At 30.6% G+C, this 21,519-nt stretch overlaps 4 protein-coding genes across 12 annotated transcripts; 3 read left to right on the top strand and 1 right to left on the bottom strand.

Annotated features, from left to right (window-relative positions):
• Positions 1-21: 21 nt before the first annotated feature.
• Positions 22-6,648, bottom strand: LOC100648918 (mucin-3A). 2 transcript variants are annotated; one of them, XM_048413932.1, is made up of 6 exons: positions 6,210-6,648; positions 5,884-6,005; positions 5,601-5,753; positions 5,179-5,537; positions 2,684-5,087; positions 22-2,107 (listed from the first exon to the last, which is right to left on the bottom strand). In XM_048413932.1, the coding sequence occupies exons 2-6, from the start codon at positions 6,002-6,004 to the stop codon at positions 1,539-1,541; spliced, it is 3,606 nt and encodes a 1,201-aa protein (XP_048269889.1). In that variant the 5' UTR covers position 6,005; positions 6,210-6,648; the 3' UTR covers positions 22-1,538. The 2 variants fall into 2 exon arrangements, with proteins under 2 accessions (XP_048269889.1, XP_012173360.2); XM_012317970.3 differs by having other exon boundaries at positions 22-5,087; positions 6,210-6,646.
• Positions 6,649-7,225: 577 nt separating this feature from the next.
• Positions 7,226-10,807, top strand: LOC105666641. Of its 2 annotated transcripts, none has more exons than XM_012317977.3 (8): positions 7,226-7,590; positions 7,654-7,811; positions 7,884-8,147; positions 8,213-8,872; positions 8,951-9,113; positions 9,235-9,367; positions 9,482-10,113; positions 10,188-10,807. In XM_012317977.3, the coding sequence occupies exons 1-8, from the start codon at positions 7,510-7,512 to the stop codon at positions 10,281-10,283; spliced, it is 2,187 nt and encodes a 728-aa protein (XP_012173367.1). In that variant the 5' UTR covers positions 7,226-7,509; the 3' UTR covers positions 10,284-10,807. The 2 variants fall into 2 exon arrangements, with proteins under 2 accessions (XP_012173367.1, XP_020723072.1); XM_020867413.2 differs by having other exon boundaries at positions 7,227-7,590; positions 7,682-7,811.
• Positions 10,808-10,809: 2 nt separating this feature from the next.
• LOC100648727 lies at positions 10,810-15,716 on the top strand. Of its 3 annotated transcripts, none has more exons than XM_012317975.3 (16): positions 10,810-11,015; positions 11,486-11,757; positions 12,238-12,375; positions 12,455-12,794; positions 12,864-12,908; positions 12,992-13,117; positions 13,200-13,358; positions 13,448-13,576; positions 13,657-13,838; positions 13,914-14,022; positions 14,093-14,314; positions 14,415-14,626; positions 14,685-14,904; positions 14,988-15,171; positions 15,295-15,397; positions 15,483-15,716. In XM_012317975.3, exons 1-16 carry the CDS (start codon positions 10,958-10,960, stop codon positions 15,594-15,596), a joined length of 2,613 nt encoding a protein of 870 aa, XP_012173365.1. In that variant the 5' UTR covers positions 10,810-10,957; the 3' UTR covers positions 15,597-15,716. The 3 variants fall into 3 exon arrangements, with proteins under 3 accessions (XP_012173365.1, XP_048269549.1, XP_012173366.1); XM_012317976.3 differs by lacking the exon at positions 10,810-11,015 and adding an exon at positions 11,030-11,428; XM_048413592.1 differs by lacking the exon at positions 13,448-13,576.
• A 614-nt stretch (positions 15,717-16,330) lies between these two features.
• LOC100643991 (H(+)/Cl(-) exchange transporter 5) lies at positions 16,331-21,371 on the top strand. Of its 5 annotated transcripts, none has more exons than XM_048413855.1 (11): positions 16,331-16,550; positions 18,062-18,171; positions 18,271-18,454; positions 18,560-18,903; positions 18,976-19,137; positions 19,208-19,495; positions 19,562-19,744; positions 19,827-20,041; positions 20,118-20,678; positions 20,782-21,159; positions 21,249-21,371. In XM_048413855.1, exons 2-11 carry the CDS (start codon positions 18,073-18,075, stop codon positions 21,337-21,339), a joined length of 2,505 nt encoding a protein of 834 aa, XP_048269812.1. In that variant the 5' UTR covers positions 16,331-16,550; positions 18,062-18,072; the 3' UTR covers positions 21,340-21,371. The 5 variants fall into 5 exon arrangements, with proteins under 5 accessions (XP_048269812.1, XP_020723083.1, XP_012173368.1 ...); XM_020867424.2 differs by having other exon boundaries at positions 18,050-18,171; positions 18,554-18,903; XM_012317978.3 differs by having other exon boundaries at positions 16,332-16,550; positions 18,554-18,903.
• Positions 21,372-21,519: the final 148 nt, after the last annotated feature.

The raw sequence follows: 21,519 nt of genomic DNA, 5'->3' as shown, positions 1-21,519 counted from the left end.
TTATACAAACAACAGACCGTGTAAAGTATAATCAACTATATTTTTATAATCAAAAGAACATCATCTACTTTACGTAGTATTATTACTGTATTGATAACGCGCGCGCTTCAGAGTATGCGCGCGAGCACACAAACATACGTAAAACATGTACATAAATTTCAAAACAAACGACGATCAACGTTTTGTTATAAATAAAACAAAATTTCGAAAACTTCGATATTGAAATTTAAAATTTCGATATTGAAATTTTTTTTACACAAAATTATACACACACATTTTTCACTCGCTCACTCATTCAGGTACACCTTGTATACAAAAGAGTCGCGCGCGCACACAACTAATAACTTATTAAAAATACGTTGTTTTTTGCTCTACAATCAGGCATCTCTCTAAAAATTGCTTCCTCGTATTAGACAAAAAATACTATCGTTACATCCTTAATACCTAAAAATATGCGTGTCAAATTATATTAATAATCGATAATTTTTTTTATATCTAATACATGATATAGACTTCTTTCAATCATTATACACTATTTACAAGTAAATGTATCTAAAAGGAAAAAGAAAATCATCCAATATTAAAAATTTATCTATACATTAACTCTTTCTTTCTTTCTTTCCGGCACTTATCAAAATTAATAGTGGACTTCTTATCCATGCGTGCTATTTTAATAATTCGGTGCGATGCGACACATCGATAATATTAACTAATTAAGCTGGAAAGAGAGAAATCACTTATATAGCGTAATACTTTTTCTCATCTTCTTAAACCATTTAACAACGATTTTCTCTTGCTCTCGATTTCCTAACATTACTTCATATATAAGATTACTGTGATAAGGCCTCGGACAATTTACTATAGTTGTTTCCTTTTTAAAAAGAGGGTATATGCGAAAAAAGAGCCAATCGAAAAAGTGTATCGTAGCTAAATCTACCTGGAACATTAGATTAATTCTCGAGGCTTTGGTTAAATATTTAGTTGACTAAGATATATTAAGAAACAAATAATAAAATTTGTTCAGAAATATGATAAATAATGTAAACTAACAGACTGCGTGAAATTATTTTATAAAAACTCCTCATATAAATATGATTAACTATACGCAGTATCGTTTTCTATATAATCTTTATACAGCCCTTATGTCGAACGTGACCTTGAATATATTTAGTCATTTCTTTCATTTTTTCTTTTTTGTTTAAACCAGAAAAGAGATGGAGAGAAAGAGAGGGAGAGACATGTGTTATGTATTTCTAATTATTACAACTTTTATGTAAGATAAAGATTTAAATATTAGTGATACATTAAACATATTATTGTTTCAATATGTTTAATGCTTTGCAGTTTAAAAATCGTAATAATTAAAATAACAACACGTATTAGTTTTGTATTAGCAGCGTGAAAAAATTTGTCAGGAATCTGAAATATGTTGAATTACGATTCGACAAAATATTTTGTATAAAATAAAATGTAATAATATCCGAATATTTTCATACGTCAACGAACGTACAACTTGCATGAGTTGCTCAATGCAAAATTTATGTCTTTGTTTTGTTAACTTGAATCTCAGAATTATTCTGCTGCTCCTCGGTTTTTTCACATTTCTCGTTTTTGGGTTCTTCTACTTTTTCTTTTTCAACAACTTTTTCTGAAACTTGTACTATCTCTGCTTCATTTTGCTCATTCTGTTCTGCAATTTTTTCTGTTATTGCTTCGTCCTTCTTTTCATTAGTGAGATCTCCATTAATTTGTGTAGGAGATTTTTCTTTTTTCGTATTTACACTGTCACTATCCTCATCAGGTTGACTCTTTTCCAAATTTTGTCCTTTTGATAGATATAAATTTTGTTCTTTACATTTTATAGCTTCCTTTTCCAACCGTTCCTTATTTTGATCTTGATCGCCTGCACCCAATGGAGACGTTTCTAACTTAGCTTTAGAATTAACGATCGATGTATTTTTATTCTGTCCAACACTTGAACTGGGAGAAAGCGAAGTTGATTTAGAATTTCGAACTGTCTCTGTCGGCATGTTAACAACCTCCGTGTTGCAAAAATTTCCAGTCTTAGACAAATTAAATGCACTAACATCTTCCTGTGATGTATTTTCTGGAAGAAGCAGGTTATTAGTCTCAAGAGATGTTGCGATCGCTTGTGTTTCGGGTTTGACCAAGTTGTAAGATGCAGGAGAAATTGCTGTTAGAGAGGTAGTTTTAGGTGACTTAGGTGAAGAATAGGTGCTTGGTGGTATTCTCTGAACTGTTGGAGGTTGTGAAACTGGAGAAAAGCCAGTAGTTTGTGGAATATAACTAGATCGTTGATACAATTTATTAATTGAAGGAGGTAAATTACTATGGAAGGCACTGGGAGATGGAATTCCTATTGGTGAACGTATCAAAGGATTTGGAAATCTAGTAGCATCTGGAAATGGTCGTGGAAAGTGAGGATAGATTAGCCCAGGATTCATATTTGGTGTTGGAGAAGGTATAAAAGGACTCGTTGAAAGCATGTTTACTGGAGAATTTTTTGGAGATATTGGCGAACCAGTACTTCTACAAATATCTCTTGAGAATGGAGGATTTGGGTAATTCCTTGCACTAGGAGAATATGGAGGTGGTGAAACGATAGGTGAATTAACTGTTGATACAATTGGAGATAAAGTTTTAGGATCTATCTTCATCATACTCAAGTTCCCATTTTTAGAACTGCTAGATGTGTTTGTAGTTGTTGTTGATGACATTGTCGACTGTTCTTTCTCTTTACATTCATTACCGATACCGTACATTGGCTTCACTCCAGATGCGGGATTACCCAAATATCTTGGCATGTTTCTCATTTTAAAAATTTTAGCCGGTTTAGATTGAATTGTCTTACTTCTTTCGAAAAGCGTGGTTTGATGTAATTGGTTTTGTGTCTCTTTACTTTGATTCTTAACTGCTACATAATTGTTTTTAGAAAGTGTAGGATTCCAGCATCTTGGGGGATCACGAAGAGTCTTGTAACCTACTGCTTGACTTTGTTTTTTAGAGACAGAGAGAACCTTCTGTAAAGAGTGTGATGTAGCCATTGGAGAAGTAGTTATTAACGAAGTAGCTCTAAGACTATCCTTTACATTTGAATAAATATGTTTGCTCTCTGTTGTGATTGCACTACTATTAGGTGCATAAACGGGCACATTTGGAATATTTGTATGTTGCTGCTGTTTACTACTGGAATCAATGGCGATTGATGGCGAACCATTCTTTCTCCCGATTTTTAATAAATCTGGGATATCGGATTTACTTCTTACTTCCGTTTTGTTTTTTTCTTTAGAATTTTCCCCAATTTTAGCACAAATATCATTAATTTTTGAACCGGAGGCCCCAATTTTTGCACAAATTTCATTTAAATTAGAACCCTTCGTAATTAATTCATTTTTACGAATTGTTGGTTTCATCAAAGAGATTGGAATAGCATCGGGACAAGGAGGCACTGAATATGTATTAGTTATTTCCAAATTCGCTTTCAAAACGGATTCTTTTGAAGTACTTGGACTTAGATAACTACTTTTCAAAGAAGAAGAAACGTTCAAGGAAGGTATAGTAAATGCTGTAGAACTTTCTGATACTGAAGATGTAGGTACTTCATTTTCAGAAATTGCAGTAGAGGATAATTTTTGCGTCGTTGATGTACTTAAACTTTTGAGAGAATTTTTCAACATAGTACTATTTACCAAATCCTGGACCATATAGGGAAATGTAGATGTAGATTGACTTATTGTTGACGTAGAAATTGGATTGATTCCATTACCAACAGACATAGGTAGTGATGTAGAAGGATTTGATGATGCGAGATTATCATTTGATAACGATTCAATTTGAGTGTACGACTTTTGGGAAGGTGTATTTGCTTGTCCATTGGTTCTTTGACAAGATTCTGTTGAAATCTGCTCTGATACATATGGTTTTTTTTCTATAATACTTTCTCCTTGAGAAGAATATTCTTCCTTCTGATCAGTTGATTGCACATTTCTTACATTTATTTCCGTTTCTCTCGTTTCAGAATTAACTGAAGTACTTGGGTACGTTGATAAAACAGGTTCTGTGGCATCCAGTAATTCTGTTTTCTGTGATATGGCTTTTGTAGAACATGGAACTAATGATTTGGTTAATGTAACCCCACCATTATTTGTCATTACTTGTGTTTTTGAAGGATCAAAAGAATTTTTCAGCTCTGTAGATTTTAAGTTTTCAGCAATCTTTACCTCTACCTTTTTAGACGACTGTGGTGTGATTTTCCTATCTTTCGTAACCTTTTTCGAAGAAGCATTGTTACTGCTAATTTGTCCAGTTTTCGGTTGGAATTGTAATTTCACACTTAGAGCATTGATTTTCGATCCTGTATTTATAAATTTTATCTCATTTCTTGAATTTTGCTTAGAGTTTTCCAATTTATCCGCGATAATATTATTGTTATTTCTTGATGACTCCTTTTGATCTTTATTTTCAATGTTATTATTTCTAATTTCATGTTCACTCACATATTGTGCCATCTCTTGTGATTGAATACTTTTCTGTAAAATTGTTTTATCTTCAACATTGTTATTATCCGATCGATTTTTCGATTCCTCCTCATATTTAAAGTTTATCGTATTTTCAATTCCTTTTGTTAATGTTTTCACAGTTTCTGTTTGATTGGGGCATTTTTGTTCACCAAATTCGTTTAATTTGGAAGAATTATCAGACTCACTAACATCTTGTTTGTCTGAAGACGGTTTGTTTCCTTCACTGGCTTCGGGTATGTTATTTTTACTGTCATTTTCTTCAACTATCGATGTGTTTATTGTTTCAATGCTAGTAATGGATTCTTCAACTTTTGTATTTTTCTTAAATTGTTGGTCCGTTATATCTGTAATGCTCATAATACCAGTTTCAGATATCTTCAACTGTACTTCTTTCCATTCCCTTTTTGATGATTTTTCTTCTTTTGATTCAATGGAATCAATTCCAGCATGAAGTAAAGTTGTTTTATAATTGACATTATCTTCAGAAAGTTTTATTCGCTTTGGAGAAGATTCAAATATTCTGTAACTTAAATGCAATGGCACTTTCTGAAATAAATATGATAAAAAAATTGTTTATAGAAAAGATTTCAATAGAATTAAAATTTCTAAATATTTTCAATAGACCATTGATACTTACTCGTCTCCAATGATAAATATACATCACATCCATCAATGTATAACTACTACACAGGGGTTCCTCTTTATACATTACATCCACCCTATGTGCATCAGTTAAGCCATACTTAGCTCGTATAAGCTTTTGTAAATGAAAAATGGTCACAGCAGCAGGACAACGAAGATACCGCCTCAATAAAGGTTTTACAGCTATACCTTTGATGTCCTTGGATGGACTAAAGTATTCTAATGATAAACTAAGTGATTCATCTGGAGAATATATATGCGATTCAATTGGTTCCCCTCTTGCCTCTGGAGATGTTGCTTGAGTGCATGCTTCAGGATGTTTTAAATAAAAGTCTCTTCTGCATCGCATCTCATCTGTAATATAAATATTTAAATGTATCTTCATTACATTATTCTTTTGTTAATAATAAAACTTACTTTGATAGCATCCTGGTACCAGTTTATACACAATGTCCTGTAAAGTATGGTCTGGACGAATGTTGAGTAGTGGTTTACTTTTGTGCACCTGTACCTCACATATTGGACAATACTTATTGTTCTCCAGATACTTGACAATACAGCTCCTGCAAACTGTAGTGCGACGTTAATCGCCGCTTACATCAATATGTTGGAATCGTCGCTTAACCCTTTTGCAATGATGAAACTGTATTTATTCACCACAGACAAAAGGATTAAAAAAGCGACAGAAGAATACACATACACGAATGCAAACACTCTATGATAGTAGTGGCATCAATGAAATATCCACCGCATAATTTGCACGTCAGCTGATCGTTGAGTTTGGACAACCTTAAGCGATGCCCTCCACTCTGACCTGACATCCTGCAGTAAGAAAACTGTATTAATCATATATATTTAACCCTCATAGTCAACAAAAATATCACACAAATTGCAATAACACAAAACATTAATAATATTGAATGATGTGAAATATTAATAAACAAGAAATAAAACGATTTTTTTCGACTAGTTTTAAATAATTTGCGCTATTATACCCAATTAGAATCGTTAAAATACTAAACTTACGTGGTAAATGACGCGAAAACTGTTCGTTTTATCTAGTAATCGCCATTTGATTAAAGAAGTCAGGAAAGTTGGGTCAGAACTCGAGGTGAAATTTCACGAATTCTCATAATGAGAACATTTATTAAAAAACTGACTCAAATCCGTTAAAAACAAATCTCTTCGAAAACACAGAGCGTTCTCTGATTCTACGATTTTTCGAAATTTGAGTCAATCTAGTTCATTGTAAAATAGGCCACGGTACCAGGAAAAACTCTGAGGACGACAGCAAAACAAAATGGTGGATAAACAATCATGCCAATGACATTTCCAAAAACATGAGTTTCCTTTCAGGTGTAGTCCTTAACCCTATTTTACAAGGAAAAAGTAAAGAAAAGGAGATAATAACTAAAATTAATAAATTACAGCAAACATTGTATTTGCTAAGAAATATATGAGTACTACGGGCTATTGTAACAAATTAACGGTATCATTTATCGATATGACTATTTGAGTACTTCATACAATTCAGAGATGGCATTGCTAACACGTAAATTTAAATTTATATATTATTTCATTCGAAATTAATATTTAATTCGAATTATATTCGATCTACAAATCAATTTAAAATTATTTAAATTGTATATAAACACTTTGTTATATATTGTATTTTCATTAAAATGTAAATGTGAATATACTAATACCTGAACTTGTACAACATGTATCGTGTAAATATCACATATGTACATATTTTACATTTATTTCAAATGAAAAATTTGTCCGTTTTTTATGTATCTCTTAATTATTAGAAATAACAATTTACATATTATAATGAAATCATAAAATATTATGTTTAGATATAATATGGTATGTAAATAAAATATTAAATAGAGCAGTTTCAATTTTGTTTTATTTTGCAGTAATTAAATGCCTATACATACATACATATATATATATATATATGTATGTATATATAGCATAAAGTGTTACTATAAATACATATTAGATAGTAATTTTTCATTTCATCTGCTTTTACTTTACAAATATTCATGTTTATAAAAATATATAGAAAATCGAATTTTAAACAATTCGAATAGTAAATTAGATTGTGATTCGTAATCTACTATTCTTGTAATTTATGATCAATATCCAGACATTTACACAACAGAGTAAATTCAGTTTTTATATCATGAGAACACGTATAAAACATTAAATATCTTTTTTTAAATAATGAAATTTAATCATTTTATTTAATTATATATAAATGCTTGACTTGTTGAATCTAGTTCTTTCATGTCCTTCAAAAAATTAAATAATATTTGAAATGATTACTTTACAAGACATTAGTAAACAACTTATGAAACCAGCAAAAGATCTTGCTGATTGGAAATTTCCATTATCTCAGGTATATTATACTATTAAAGTTATTATAATTCAATATAAATAGAATATTATCGTGTTATTCTAGATTTTAGAAGAATATTATGCTTTATTAGAAGAACCGTGTAATATCAATTTCGGGGAAGCAGCGCTTATTCTACAAAATTCAACTAACATATACGTTCGAAGAATTGAACATCTAATCAATGAAGCAGAAATTTTGAGACAAACATTTTTCGGCTATGAGTAATTATTTATCTTACATTCAATGAAAGATGTATGTATTGTAGCTAATAATTCCTTCATTTTTTTCATTAGGGAAAAAGGAATAAAGAAGTGTATGAATAAAGAAAAGAAATTTTTTAAGAAGAGTCATGTTAATTTGGGAAATTTTGTAATGATTGACTTAGAAAAAGATATCGGGAAACATATTGATAAAAAAAATCAATTTCAAACACAGAAGAAAGTTAAATTGTTAAGTCGTCGGTTTACACAATTAGAAAATGATGCCCTGCAATTATGCATTCCTATTCAAGTATATGATATTTTAGGAGAAATCATTGGAAAGAAATATGATTTTCGGTAAACAGCAATATCTTTGTTCTATTTTAATTTTTATGTGATAGCTATAACTTTTTAATTTTAAGGTGCAATCAAGCCATAAATACAAGTGGAATGTTGGTGAATGAATTAACACCATATGATTTTACTCATATATATAGATCTTATATTGAAGAGGGAAGAAATTCATTGTCATTATATTCAGAACCAAAAACTCCGGGTACAGGAACCTCAGGATATCATTCAATTACTTCACCAAATGATAATGAGTCTATTACACTTGTTTATGATGAATTTGAAGATGAACAAAATTCTTCATTAAGGGAAAACGATTCATCAGTAAATGAATTACAAAGTATGGAGGAACAAAACACAATAAACAATAATCATGAAAGTTTATTTCTTAATAATAGCATTTTAAAACAAGCTGAAAAGGATGAATCAGAAAAAGAACATATCCAACAAAGTAGGGTGCAAAATGTTAGTATTCAAAATTGTTCAATTCAGCATTTCAAAAACATGAATCAAACTGAAGAAGAATGCCAAATTAGAGATTCAGTGCAAGTGAATCAAATAAAAAAAAGTGATCAGAATAACGATGAAAATATAGTACAACTTAGTGCAAGTGATCGAATAAAATATGATAAGCAAATAAATCATTTCTCCAAAGAGAGTCAAATTTTTCAATTGAATGAATCAGATAATGTACGATGGAAACATGGATTACCTAGCATGCGGAAAAGAGGGTATCTCTTCTATTAAAATTATTCTATTAATTTTACAATTGATGATATTAAATCAATGAAAACTAATATTTTTATTAGGAACCAAACAACAAAAGTATCAATATATTCTGTAGATGATATAAATGAATATGACTGGGAACCAATGCCTCTTATTCAAGGAATAAAGCATGTTTTTTCTAGCAATTCATGTATCCTGAAACTTCCAGACTACATTTCACTTTTGGAAACAAAATTTGGTTCTGTATGTATAAATAATAAGTTTTAATGTTCCGTACCTTGAACCACTTAGAGCTTTTAATAATCTTTTAGATATTTGTATGTCTATGCATTTATTTATTTATTTCCTCTTGTTTGTTTATTAGAAAAAACGTAAATTTACATCAAAACTGTACAAACCAGAATGTTTAGCAAAGCTCGTTTTACGTGAAACTGAGTTATTTAAAAAAAAAGACGCTACTTTATGTACAAAACAGAAGTTTAAACATTTGCAGAAACGTAAGTTAATCCGAGGCAAATCGCGTTTTATATTATTACTATTGTTGTTGTTGCTGTTGTTGTTGTTGTTGTTGTCGTCGTCGTTGTAACTGCAAAATATAATTTTTTTGATAGAGGAAATAGAAGACTTCATGAAGAATTTTGACGAATGTTTAAATGGTATAGAAAAAGAAAATGATGATTCTCAATATGAAGCTGTGACAAATGTTGCTATAGATTTTCATGTATCCCAAAATCAAAATGATTCAACTGAGAATAGTATTGAGGATATAACAAGTAGAAGTTATCGAAATGATTCAATTGAAAATAGTATTGAGGATATAACGAGTAGAAGTTCTTCACCTACTGACATTCCATTACGATCAACAATTTGTCAAAATACAGTGGATATGCTTGCAGAATCTCCTAACTCGTCTAACAATTGGCGTGAATCTTTAACTTCAGAAATTAATTTGTCTTATTCTTTGCCGAATTATCAAACATTAATTGAGGACAAAATGAAAAAGATTTTTGAACAGTCGAATGTTATCACAGAGTTAGATCAGACTGTAGCAAAGTGGCATGCCTCGTTGCAACCAAAATTAGCGGAAGCTGAAATGAGACCTGCATTTCGAATTCGTGATTATTCATCTCATATAATAAAAGTGTTGCAAGCATCAAAACAGAAAAAAATTAATTTCGATAGTGTCGTTCAAGACAAGCCCGCTCGTGAAGTAGCTAGATATTTCTTAGCCTCGTTACAATTGGTATATTTATTTTCATTATAACTTATTTACATCTCGAGTTAGTATAAATTGTGATAACCGCTTTGTCTTTGCAGGCAAATACGTACAATGTGGAAATAAAGACAAGGAGTAGTGATAACGATATAGAAATAACGTTGCTTAATGACAGAAAAAATTATGTAAAGAATTAAAGCAATAACATTGATACTACAGTAAAGACTTTCTAAGAGCTCAAGAGTTGGTTTCGCTAAGCGATTGGTAAACCATAGACATTATTCTCTATTCTCTATTCTCTATTCGCAAAGATAAACAGCTGGTGAAGAAGAAAGATCCACGGGCCAAATTAACGTAATTAAGCTTTTTAGTGTTTTTAGTTTCGTTTTAATAAAAAAAGAGAACTAATGTAATGAGATGAAATCCTTATTAAGAAAAAGCTGAAAATAAAAAGATTTCGTCATTGTATTGATATTGTCTCGCCGATACGAAGACGATACGAATCTTAAAAGGAAAGTCATTGGCGTATCATACTACTAAGGCTAAAACATAAGCACGATTGAAATGATGATCTTCGCCAGCAGTTATAGAGTTTTTATTGTATTATGTTTTTGTACATATATACATACAAGGGAGTTTGTGTACAATTCTATATTTATGTACTATACATACATGTATGGATACGGAGGAAGTAAATTAAAATTATTTTTTTTTCTATGGATACTAATATCATAAAATTTCTCAAAAATATACCACATTTTTAATAAAATAATACACATTTATTGCTCATATCAGTTTAGGATTAAATCACTTTAAATTTACCGCCATACATAATATAAAGCTAAAACTTATTTTGCTACTTGCACCCTTAATGAATGATAATCGCGCATGCGTTATCATCGAAATATCATTGCTTGCCGGCTGTGGTGGTAAGTATTCAGATGCGTTAGTTTACGCTGAAGTCATTAAAAGATGAATTCTATTTTTTTTTTACATAATCATTTTTGTTACAATGGCTAATTACAATTATTGATATAAAATACATTTTTCGTAACATATTTATGAAGTATTTAATGAATTATCTATGTTTAGCATTTTGCCAAAATGTGATTTATATATATATATAAATCAATTAGATTCTTTGAAATGTCATTTTATTAGCTTAAAGCTCTTGAATGAATAAAAGTTGTATCTAGGAGAAATTGGATACTCTATTAAATTACTTGATAGTAACAATTCAGCCAATTCAAATCTGTTTGCTCTCCCCTTCTTCCTAATTTGTTTGATATATTAGGGATACAAGTCTCTTTAGGAGCGTATGATTTTTATAAAGTTTTCATTGGTAAGTTAAATGTAATACGTTTTTGGTTACAAAAGCGATAAATAAATAATTTTTAAGGATTTGACATACATGTAATCATGGAAAAGAAAGCTTCTATGAAATCTACTCGATGGATACTACAACCATGGAGCCTTTTGTTTCTTATTCTAATTCAATTCTTGGTACAATTTTTAACATCTATCTATCTTTATACTTATGTGGCCCATGTGGAAACAGATGTTCTTATTATGCGAAACCAAGACTTTTTAGAAACTGAAAAATTGGTAAGGAGGAAACGAAGTAGTGCTTTACCTGTGACAGAAGATAATAAAGTTTCAGATACATCCAGAGTATGTATAATCAATATATAGCATAAGGCACTTGGAATCAAAGGGACAAAAGTGATATTTTTCACATTTTTTAATTAAAAGCAAAAATGGCTAATTAGATCATTAAATACAATATATATATATATATATAATTTAAGTAATCCATCATTACATAAAAGTATCATTTAAAGGCTAGAAAAATTGACTTCTAAGCAAATAATATTGAAATATCATGCAAGTGTAATAACATTAGTTTCTGTATATTCAATAACTCATAAACTAAAATATGAAATTCATTAAAAATATGTGTATATACTCCTTACTATGTCAAGCATTAAATATAACTTAATTTTCATAGAGACTTTGCAGTGCAATCTTTTTTAACACATTTGAATTTCAAACTTAATTATCTTGATATCGGAAAAAAGTCACTTGCATCTTCTTGGTTCTAGTTGCCTCATATAAAAATTGTACCTTATATTTATATTTTCTACATTTTAGATTTGGCAAGAGAAGGATACATTAAAAGAATCTAAGAAAGTAACTTCATCTCCCATAGCAAAAACAGGTTTGGCATCTTCTCCAATTACTCCTATGGGACATGATTGGGTATGGTTAAATGCAGATACTCGTGTGCAGGTTAAATATTTAACTTTTCTTAATAACCAAAGCTAATAGAAATGTGTTAAATTTTATTCATAGATATTGCACATTTTAGCTCGATGCGATTGAAAATTTTTGTCGATCGTCAATGAAATATTGTCCTCCGGGATTACCAGGGGCACCAGGAAGTCCAGGAGCTCCCGGGGAACCAGGTCTTCCCGGATTACGAGGAATGACTGGTCCGAAAGGACCACCTGGTTTGACTGGTCCTCCTGGTCCTCGTGGACCAAAAGGTGATATAGGACCAGCTGGTTTTGATGGAAGGGATGGAATACCGGGAGAACCTGGACTTGATGGAATTCCTGGACGTAGTGGTACAGATGGATTATCTGGTATGAATGGTAAACCAGGACTAAACGGGTCTCCTGGTCGGCCTGGACGTAATGGAACAGATGGTATGCACCTTTTGATTTAGAGATCTTTTGTATTCATTAATTTAATTTCTAAAGATACAATATCTTTAGGAAGGCCAGGTCAAATGGGACCTCAAGGACCAATTGGACCACGTGGTAACTTAACATTATTTCAAATTCGCTCATTCTAATTGCACGTGGATGAAAAAGAGATACGTTGATGATGTGAACAACTTTAGGAGAAATGGGCCCTCCTGGTAGACCAGGCTCACCAGGACAAGATGGCAGGCCAGGGATAACAGCCTGGAAGGTGAACATGAATGATTATAATATAAACGACTTATTGATTCCTCCTTCCATTCTAGGCAAGTACCTTCTTTATCTTTAAATAACTATACTTTGAAAGTTTGCGTGCTCAAACGATATAGCTTTTATACATTCTTTCAGATGATCGAATGTTACCTTCAACGGTAAATTCAACTGGCTTAATTTCCATTTATGAAGGAACTAATTTACGATTAAAATGTGCAGCAAGTGGCAAACCTGAACCTACTGTTCAATGGTTTAGAAGCGATGGTGGTGTCATTCCTATAGGATCTTGGCACGGTAATATAAAATTATAATCGTGTCAGTAACGCGATTATGAACTTTCACAAAAGTATATAATTATATAAGTATACAATTTTATTGAACAGTGACTTCTGTAATTGGACATACATTTAATATCAGTATAGTTAACAGAGAACATATGGGAGAATATATTTGTGTAGCTGATAATGGAATTCCACCTCGAGCATTGAAAAGAATCAAACTTCAAGTTAAATGTAGATATTTTGATATACACATTTATATATACATATATATTTTATTTATTTCTTTTATTAAGAAAGTATCTTTTTTGCAGTTCCACCTTTCATTCGAATTCGTAATCAAATGATTCGCGCACGCAGTCAAAGTACTGTAGTTTTAGAATGTGAAGTTGAAGCATTTCCAGAACCAATTGTTTATTGGGAACGTGAAGATCGTAGACTCAAAATGTCTGAGAAATATAGACTTGAAGTTTATGACAGAAGAGATACGTATAAGGTAAAAGATAATAGCATCCTATGCAATGTGTTCATATATATTTCCATATACCTTTATCTTAATGTAATATTTTAGCTTAAAATGCGCCTGAAGATTGCAAAGATAACATCAGCAGATTACGGTACATACCATTGTGTTGTGAAAAATGATATTGACACCACCAAAGGATCATTTACAGTCGATGGTAACATATATTTTTAGTTTCGATATTTTTCAAATAATTACATAAATATTGACATTGAAATATTTTGTAGATGACGCGAAGAGCATGGAAAAGTCAAAGCTAGGAAAACAACAACACGTTACATATGGAAAGCCTGCGCCGCAGCATGTTGATTTAGATGAACTTTGTGCACCACATGAAACTTGCGCTGCTTGCCCTGTTTTACGATGTACTTTTACAGATGTTGCTGAATATTTAAATATTCAGCCACTCAAAAATGTCAACTTTACTGGACTTCCATTAAGATTGGCAGGTGAAGTACATTTATTATTTCTTTTCAAAATAAATGTATAATTATAGGTTGTACATAATTAAATAAATTAACGAGATATTAATTTTATTTAATTCTGTAGATGGTGTAATAGAAGCAGTAGGAAAACCAGTTTTAAAGGGTACTATGGATGATCATTACGGAAGCTGGATGCATGACACTAAATCTGATGGTTATCCAGAGAAACTTTGGGTTACCCGAAAGAATGAAACTTCTTTCATATTTGAATATGATTCAAAGGATCATTTTAAACATGGGAGTTCATATCCCATTAAATTGCCATATCCATTTCAGGTATATCATACTATTTTTAAAATTATGTATTATTATCTCATGTTAAATTCATTTTTAGGGAAATGGGCATGTAGTGTATAACAAATCTTTCTTTTATAATCCCATAAACCGATCATCAATTTTTCGATTTAATCTTCATTCTATTTCTGATCAAGTATGTGGCAAGGAGTCTTCGCGGTGTGAATTACATCTTCCAGGTTTATTAGTGAACACGAGGAATTATTTATATACACCGAATCATAATTTTAATTATGTTGACTTCAATGTTGATGAGAATGGTAATTATATCGTAATTTGTTTAAAAGAAATATTTCTCTTTAAATAAAAATAGCAAATAAGACGTACATTATTTTAACAACAGGGTTATGGATAATATACGGCTTACCATCGAATAATACAATAGTAATAAAGATGGATGCGACTAATATGAATATTCAACATGCATGGAACATTAGTATAGATAATCATAAATTTGGAGAAATGTTCATTGCTGGAGGAGTGCTTTACGCTGTTCATAGCGTTACAGAAGAAACAATGAAAATAAGGTAAAATTTAGAAAAAGAAAAAAAAGAAGAGAAAGAATAAGAAAGTGTTATAAGCTTAAAAAATAAAAGTATATTTTATAATATATTTTATTTTATAATTACATATCGATATGTTACTTATAGGTTGGCCTTTGATCTTTATAAAAATGTTACAATACCTGTTCATTTATCATTCACGAATCCTTATCACAAAACTACAGCAGTCAGCTACAACCATAAAACAAAAGTAAATATTTTGAAGTTTAAGAAATAAAACAAATTAAATAAGATAAGGATTTTAAAGCTTATTGTGATGTCCTCTTTATTTCTAGGAACTTTATACTTGGAATAAAGGAAATCAATTGGCCTACCCGATTAAATATCAGGGCTCTGCAAATAATGCTACAGCAAAAGAAGAATTCAGGGTTAAGGAAACTGGAGTTTGAGACTACCATCAATGTGAAATTAAAAAATTGGTGAAACATATATATTTTATCCTTTAACTTTTTATTAATGTATTAACAAAAGAAGACAATAAGAGAAATAAAGCTTTTCTCTCCATTTAATCCTGTGCTTGAAAACCCTTTTTTGTTAACTCAAAAATTTTAGATTTGCATAATTCAGTTTACTTCGCTATAATAATTGAAAGTTACCGTATACCGAAGTTACCGAAAGTTAGAGTATAAACCATGTTCAGTAAATATTATACTCAAACATTACAGCTGGCTAATAAAGAGATCGAATGGTACACTAATATCTCTAGTTGATTATCTTCTTCGGTTTTAAAAATTTGTATCTGCAATAACAAAATGTTTGTTTTAAATTTTAATTATAAATTTATAAAGATTGTTATAAAAGTATTCTAAGAGAATTCCGTGTTTACAAAATTCAATTTCAAAATTAACCGTATTAAATCTTAGATTATCTTATATTATATCAAGGTATAAATTATCGTATTTAATCGTTTAATTGTTTTCTTTAGATTGACGATAAATTTAAAAAATTTGAATCTTTTTGTGTTTTTAGTAGACGTAAATTCTTTCATCATTAAAACTACTTTCTTTGGAGTTTATCTTTTAAGCTCTAAACAAATTTTGAAATGTGGTAAGTAAAATCATTTGTTCAATATAATTCGGTAAGATGGCGCATGATGACATATTTAATCAAATAAAGAGTAAGAAAGTAGACTAAGTGAGTAAGAGAAACAGAAAATGCTTTGACAAGTCTTTACTTTTAGTCCGATCCTCGTAGTTTCTCCTTGATTAAGAAGAAATATTCGCAATTTTAAGGCGAAATTTGACCTGCAAGAAAATAAATGACATGATTCGATGTTAAAACAATAAAAAAGAGAAAGGATATTCATGAATGGAAAGTTGAGAAGCATTCTACCTGAAAAAATGGTAAGTATGATTGAACAACTCGACAATTTGATCTATCGAGAATATGGTGTCAATTCTAACCTTGCAAAGGTTGAATGTGGTAGAAACTGTCTTATGGTAAACTTCACGTAAAATTTATGAATCTTCAATGATTTATTTAAACATCTGTTCGTTTCAACCTTTTTTCAGACCTTTTTCCTGCACATTACATGGATGTCGATAACCTCACCTTCAACTTGTTTGAAGTAATCAAATTTTCTCATTTATATTTCTCTCTCTCTGTTTGCTTTTTTTTCCCTAATTTATATATTTGAAAGACAGAAATTGGTCCATCAATGTCAATTGTAAAAGTATCATAATGATGTGCCGATGAACGATCTTCATTGGAAATTTTTTGTCATTTAATGTATATTGATCACTTCAATATTTCCTGTTATCTTATAGTACCGCAAATAGCTTATTCAATTCAATTATCCAAATAAATTTTAAATATATCTGTTATCTGATCTGTCAGTAATTATTTATAAGTAATTAATACGTTATGCATGTACCTTACATTATATTTGCCCTGCAGATAAATTAAATATAATTTTTAATGAATATTAAATAAATTTTCTGTATACATAAACAAAGAAAATTTATATAGACCTTTTTATCACTATCAATGAGTTACAAAAGATTAATTTAGCAAAGTATGTAAATCTATACATATTATATTAAGTAATGTATCATATGTATACAATTTTATTTATATCATCTTTTTGTTACTTTTAAATTATTATTTCCTTCCAGATATTTTTATCCAGCTATTTACAATATTTTGAGAATATATTTTCAATATTCCGATTAGTATATTTTGCATTTACATAATATTTAATATTGCTACATGTTTTTCAATTTTGCGAAAAGACAATGCTGTTTATTTATAAATATTATACTGTACACGCAGATCAAAAATATGCTTAATGTGAAGACTATCATAAGCCTATCTCATAAGATAAAATATTTTTATATATAACAATGATAAAGTTAAATTAAATTTTCGTTATACAAGGTTTATGTTTAATATTATTTAAAAACTAAAAATTAGTCATATAGTATGGTCATAAGTATTGTCATATATTATTATGTAGTATATATCAACAGAAATTATTTTAATTTTTAAGATAAAGATTTTATGTATTATTCATCAATATAATCCTACACAATGTACCTACAACATGAGTGTAAGATAATCTCCTATGAGATGATATTACTAACGTAGTTAGTAATGTAGTCAGAAACAATGATACTGTGTTGAGAGGAGTTACAATTATATTATAAAATAATCCATTTAAGTTAGTGCATTGTTTAACTGTTAATACCAATTTTATTAATATATTTTTTAACGAGAATTGAAGAAATAGTATTTTTTATGTATTTATTTTATGTAAAAATATTTAGTTATTATTAACTTATTCCTTATTTTCAAACATATCATATACATGTACATAAATAAATTATGTATATATATATTCAAGTTCCTTTTACAGGTTGCAATGCCATGGAGAAATTTCCACTGAAAGGTACAACATTGTCGAACAATACAATTCCACAAAATCATCAGCATACATTAACTACGTACCAGTCAGTTGATACAAAGGTAAAAATTAATATATGAAGAAATTTGATAAGAGAATAATAAAAAAGGAATAATAATAGTAACAAAAATTTAAAGAATGAAAACTTTGATTAATTATAGATAGAAAATTCAGATGATGTATACTTCGTAGAGGATGTCCGACCGCGAAATCGAAATACTGCACGTGACAGTACTATAAGCAGCGACGACGACATGCTGGAAGTTAATAATGTAAATTCTCATCATGGACAGAACACCGTTCTTTCGGAACACTGTATCCGTATCGACGATGCTTCCTCTCACAGTATGTAATAAATAATGTAATTTTTTAATATTGTAATTTGCACTTAATTTGTAAAAAATAGAACACAGTTTCATTCTGTATTGCTCAATTGTATTTCAGTTTCAGTTGATTCCGATGACATTCCTGGTATCGGACAATACGATGACTTTCACACGATTGATTGGCAACGAGATATCGCTCGAGATAGAATGCGTCATCGATATATTGTGAAAAAGAAACATGATTCTATTTGGGGCTTAATCAAGGGAGCTCATGATGCTTGGTCTGGATGGCTCTGTGTTTTGCTAGTTGGTCTTTTTACAGGAGTCGCAGCAGGTATTATAGATATAGGGGCTTCTTGGATGACTGATTTAAAATTTGGCATATGCCCACAAGCATTTTGGTTGAATAAAGAACAATGTTGTTGGAGTTATAATGAAACAACTTTTGACGGTGGTAACTGCTCTCAGGTATGTGCTTTATTATTATCTTCTCTTTTATAATAATGTTTAAGTTTGTTAAGTTTCATAATCTTTTCTCAGTGGTGGACATGGCCAGAAGTATTTAGTCAGTCAAAAGATGGTGCAGGACCTTATATGATCTCGTATATGTTTTACATCGCTTGGGCTCTTTTGTTTGCTTCACTTTCTGCCTCATTAGTAAGAATGTTTGCACCATACGCTTGTGGTTCAGGAATTCCTGAGGTAAATATATAAAAAACGAAAATGAATACTATAATGATTTTTTAATTATACCGAAAAAATCATGTTTTAGATAAAGACAATCCTAAGTGGATTTATTATTCGTGGATATTTAGGAAAGTGGACATTAATAATTAAATCAGTAGGTTTGATTCTATCGGTCTCAGCAGGTTTAAATTTAGGCAAAGAAGGGCCGATGGTTCACATAGCTTGTTGCATAGGAAATATATTTTCTTATCTTTTTCCAAAATATGGCAGAAATGAAGCAAAGAAAAGAGAAATTTTATCAGCAGCTGCTGCTGCAGGAGTTTCAGTTGCTTTTGGTGCTCCAATTGGGGGTGTTCTTTTTAGTCTTGAAGAGGTATGTATCAGGAGAATGATAGTTTGATACATCTAATGGTTGAATATATTTAACAACATTTTTCAGGTGAGCTATTACTTTCCACTAAAAACTTTGTGGAGATCATTTTTCTGTGCCTTGATAGCTGCTTTTATTTTACGATCTATAAATCCATTTGGCAACGAGCATTCTGTGCTTTTTTATGTTGAATATAATAAGCCTTGGATATTTTTTGAGCTAATACCCTTCGTCATGCTTGGAATAATTGGTGTAAGTTTATCTTTCTGTAAATTTTCTTCTATGGTTAAAAGATTGTTAAATTACCCTTTTCCCTTTCTCTTTCTTTCAATAGGGCGTGATTGCTACTTTGTTTATTAAAGCAAATCTGTTTTGGTGTCGTTATCGTAAAACTTCAAAATTGGGCCAGTATCCAGTTACCGAAGTTCTAATCGTAACGGTTGCAACTGCTGTTATTGGATATCCAAATCCATATACACGAATGAGTACAAGTCAACTCATTTATTTATTATTTAGACAATGTGGAGTATCAAACGCAGACATTTTATGGTAGAAATTCCCTCTCTTATTTTTAAAATTAACATTAGTTTTAAAATATAGTAAATTTCTCTTTTTGTTTATATAGTGATTATAATAGAAACTTTACTGCTGTAAAATCAGCGATTGAAGTTGCAGCAGCTGGCCCCGGAGTTTATAAGGCGATATGGCTTCTCGTCTTAGCATTAATTCTAAAACTTGTTATGACAATATTTACGTTCGGTATGAAAGTACCTTGCGGATTATTTATTCCATCACTTTGTTTGGGAGCGATAATGGGCCGTATTGTGGGGATTGGAATGGAGCAACTAGCGTATAATTATCCACATATTTGGATATTTAGTGAAGCATGTTCAACTGGTGTCGATTGTATAACTCCTGGACTATACGCAATGGTTGGTGCCGCAGCAGTTCTCGGCGGTGTTACTAGAATGACTGTTTCTCTCGTCGTAATAATGTTTGAGTTAACTGGAGGTGTACGATATATTGTACCGTTAATGGCGGCCGCTATGGCAAGCAAATGGGTCGGCGATGCTCTTGGGAAACAGGGCATTTATGATGCTCACATTGGTTTGAACGGTTATCCATTTCTTGATAGCAAAGATGAGTTTCAACATACTACTCTTGCGGCTGATGTTATGCAACCTAAGTAATTGCACCATTATCGTTAAAATATTATATTCTTGTAAAATATCTTTGATTTGATTTTTACGTTTTCTCTTCACAGTTAACAAGTCTAACTATATTTTCAGACGAAATGAAGCCCTTCATGTGCTCACTCAAGACTCAATGACAGTCGAAGACGTTGAAAATTTATTGAAAGAAACGGAACATAATGGTTTCCCGGTGATAGTTTCAAAAGAATCTCAATACCTTGTTGGTTTCGTGTTACGAAGAGATTTGAATCTTGCGATCGCAAATGCCAAACGTATGACAGAGGAAATTACCGGACAATCATTGGTTATATTTACAAATGGAAATAACATTCAAATTCATTCTCCTCCACCACTTAAATTGAAAAAGATCCTTGATATGGCTCCAATAACAATTACCGACCAAACACCCATGGAGACTGTTGTTGATATGTTTAGAAAGTTGGGATTAAGACAAACCCTTGTTACGCATAATGGGTAATTACTTCCTATTATTTTACGTATTACATGTTTTGTGTACGATGCAAGATTATATTAACTTTTTATGGTTACGTTCAACTTTGCAGCCGACTACTCGGAGTTATTACAAAGAAGGATGTATTGAGACACGTGAAGCAACTTGACAACGAAGATCCTAATTCTGTATTGTTCAATTAAAATTTATATAAAAAATATATATATGAGAGATACAGTGTTTTATAATGCATGGTATCAACCGAGCAATTGGGTACACTATACCAACAGTATGATTTTTGATATTTTCATATAACTGTTAAGAAGAAATTTGTTTTAATTATTAGTGATTCCAAATGAGGATATAATAATAATAAATAGGTA

Source organism: Bombus terrestris, chromosome 17 (assembly GCF_910591885.1).
Source record: "Bombus terrestris chromosome 17, iyBomTerr1.2, whole genome shotgun sequence".
In the NCBI taxonomy this organism is placed as follows: Eukaryota; Metazoa; Arthropoda; class Insecta; order Hymenoptera; family Apidae; genus Bombus; species Bombus terrestris.
The sequence above is the reverse complement of the archived record's forward strand: the minus strand, read 5'-3'. Positions and strand labels throughout refer to the sequence as shown.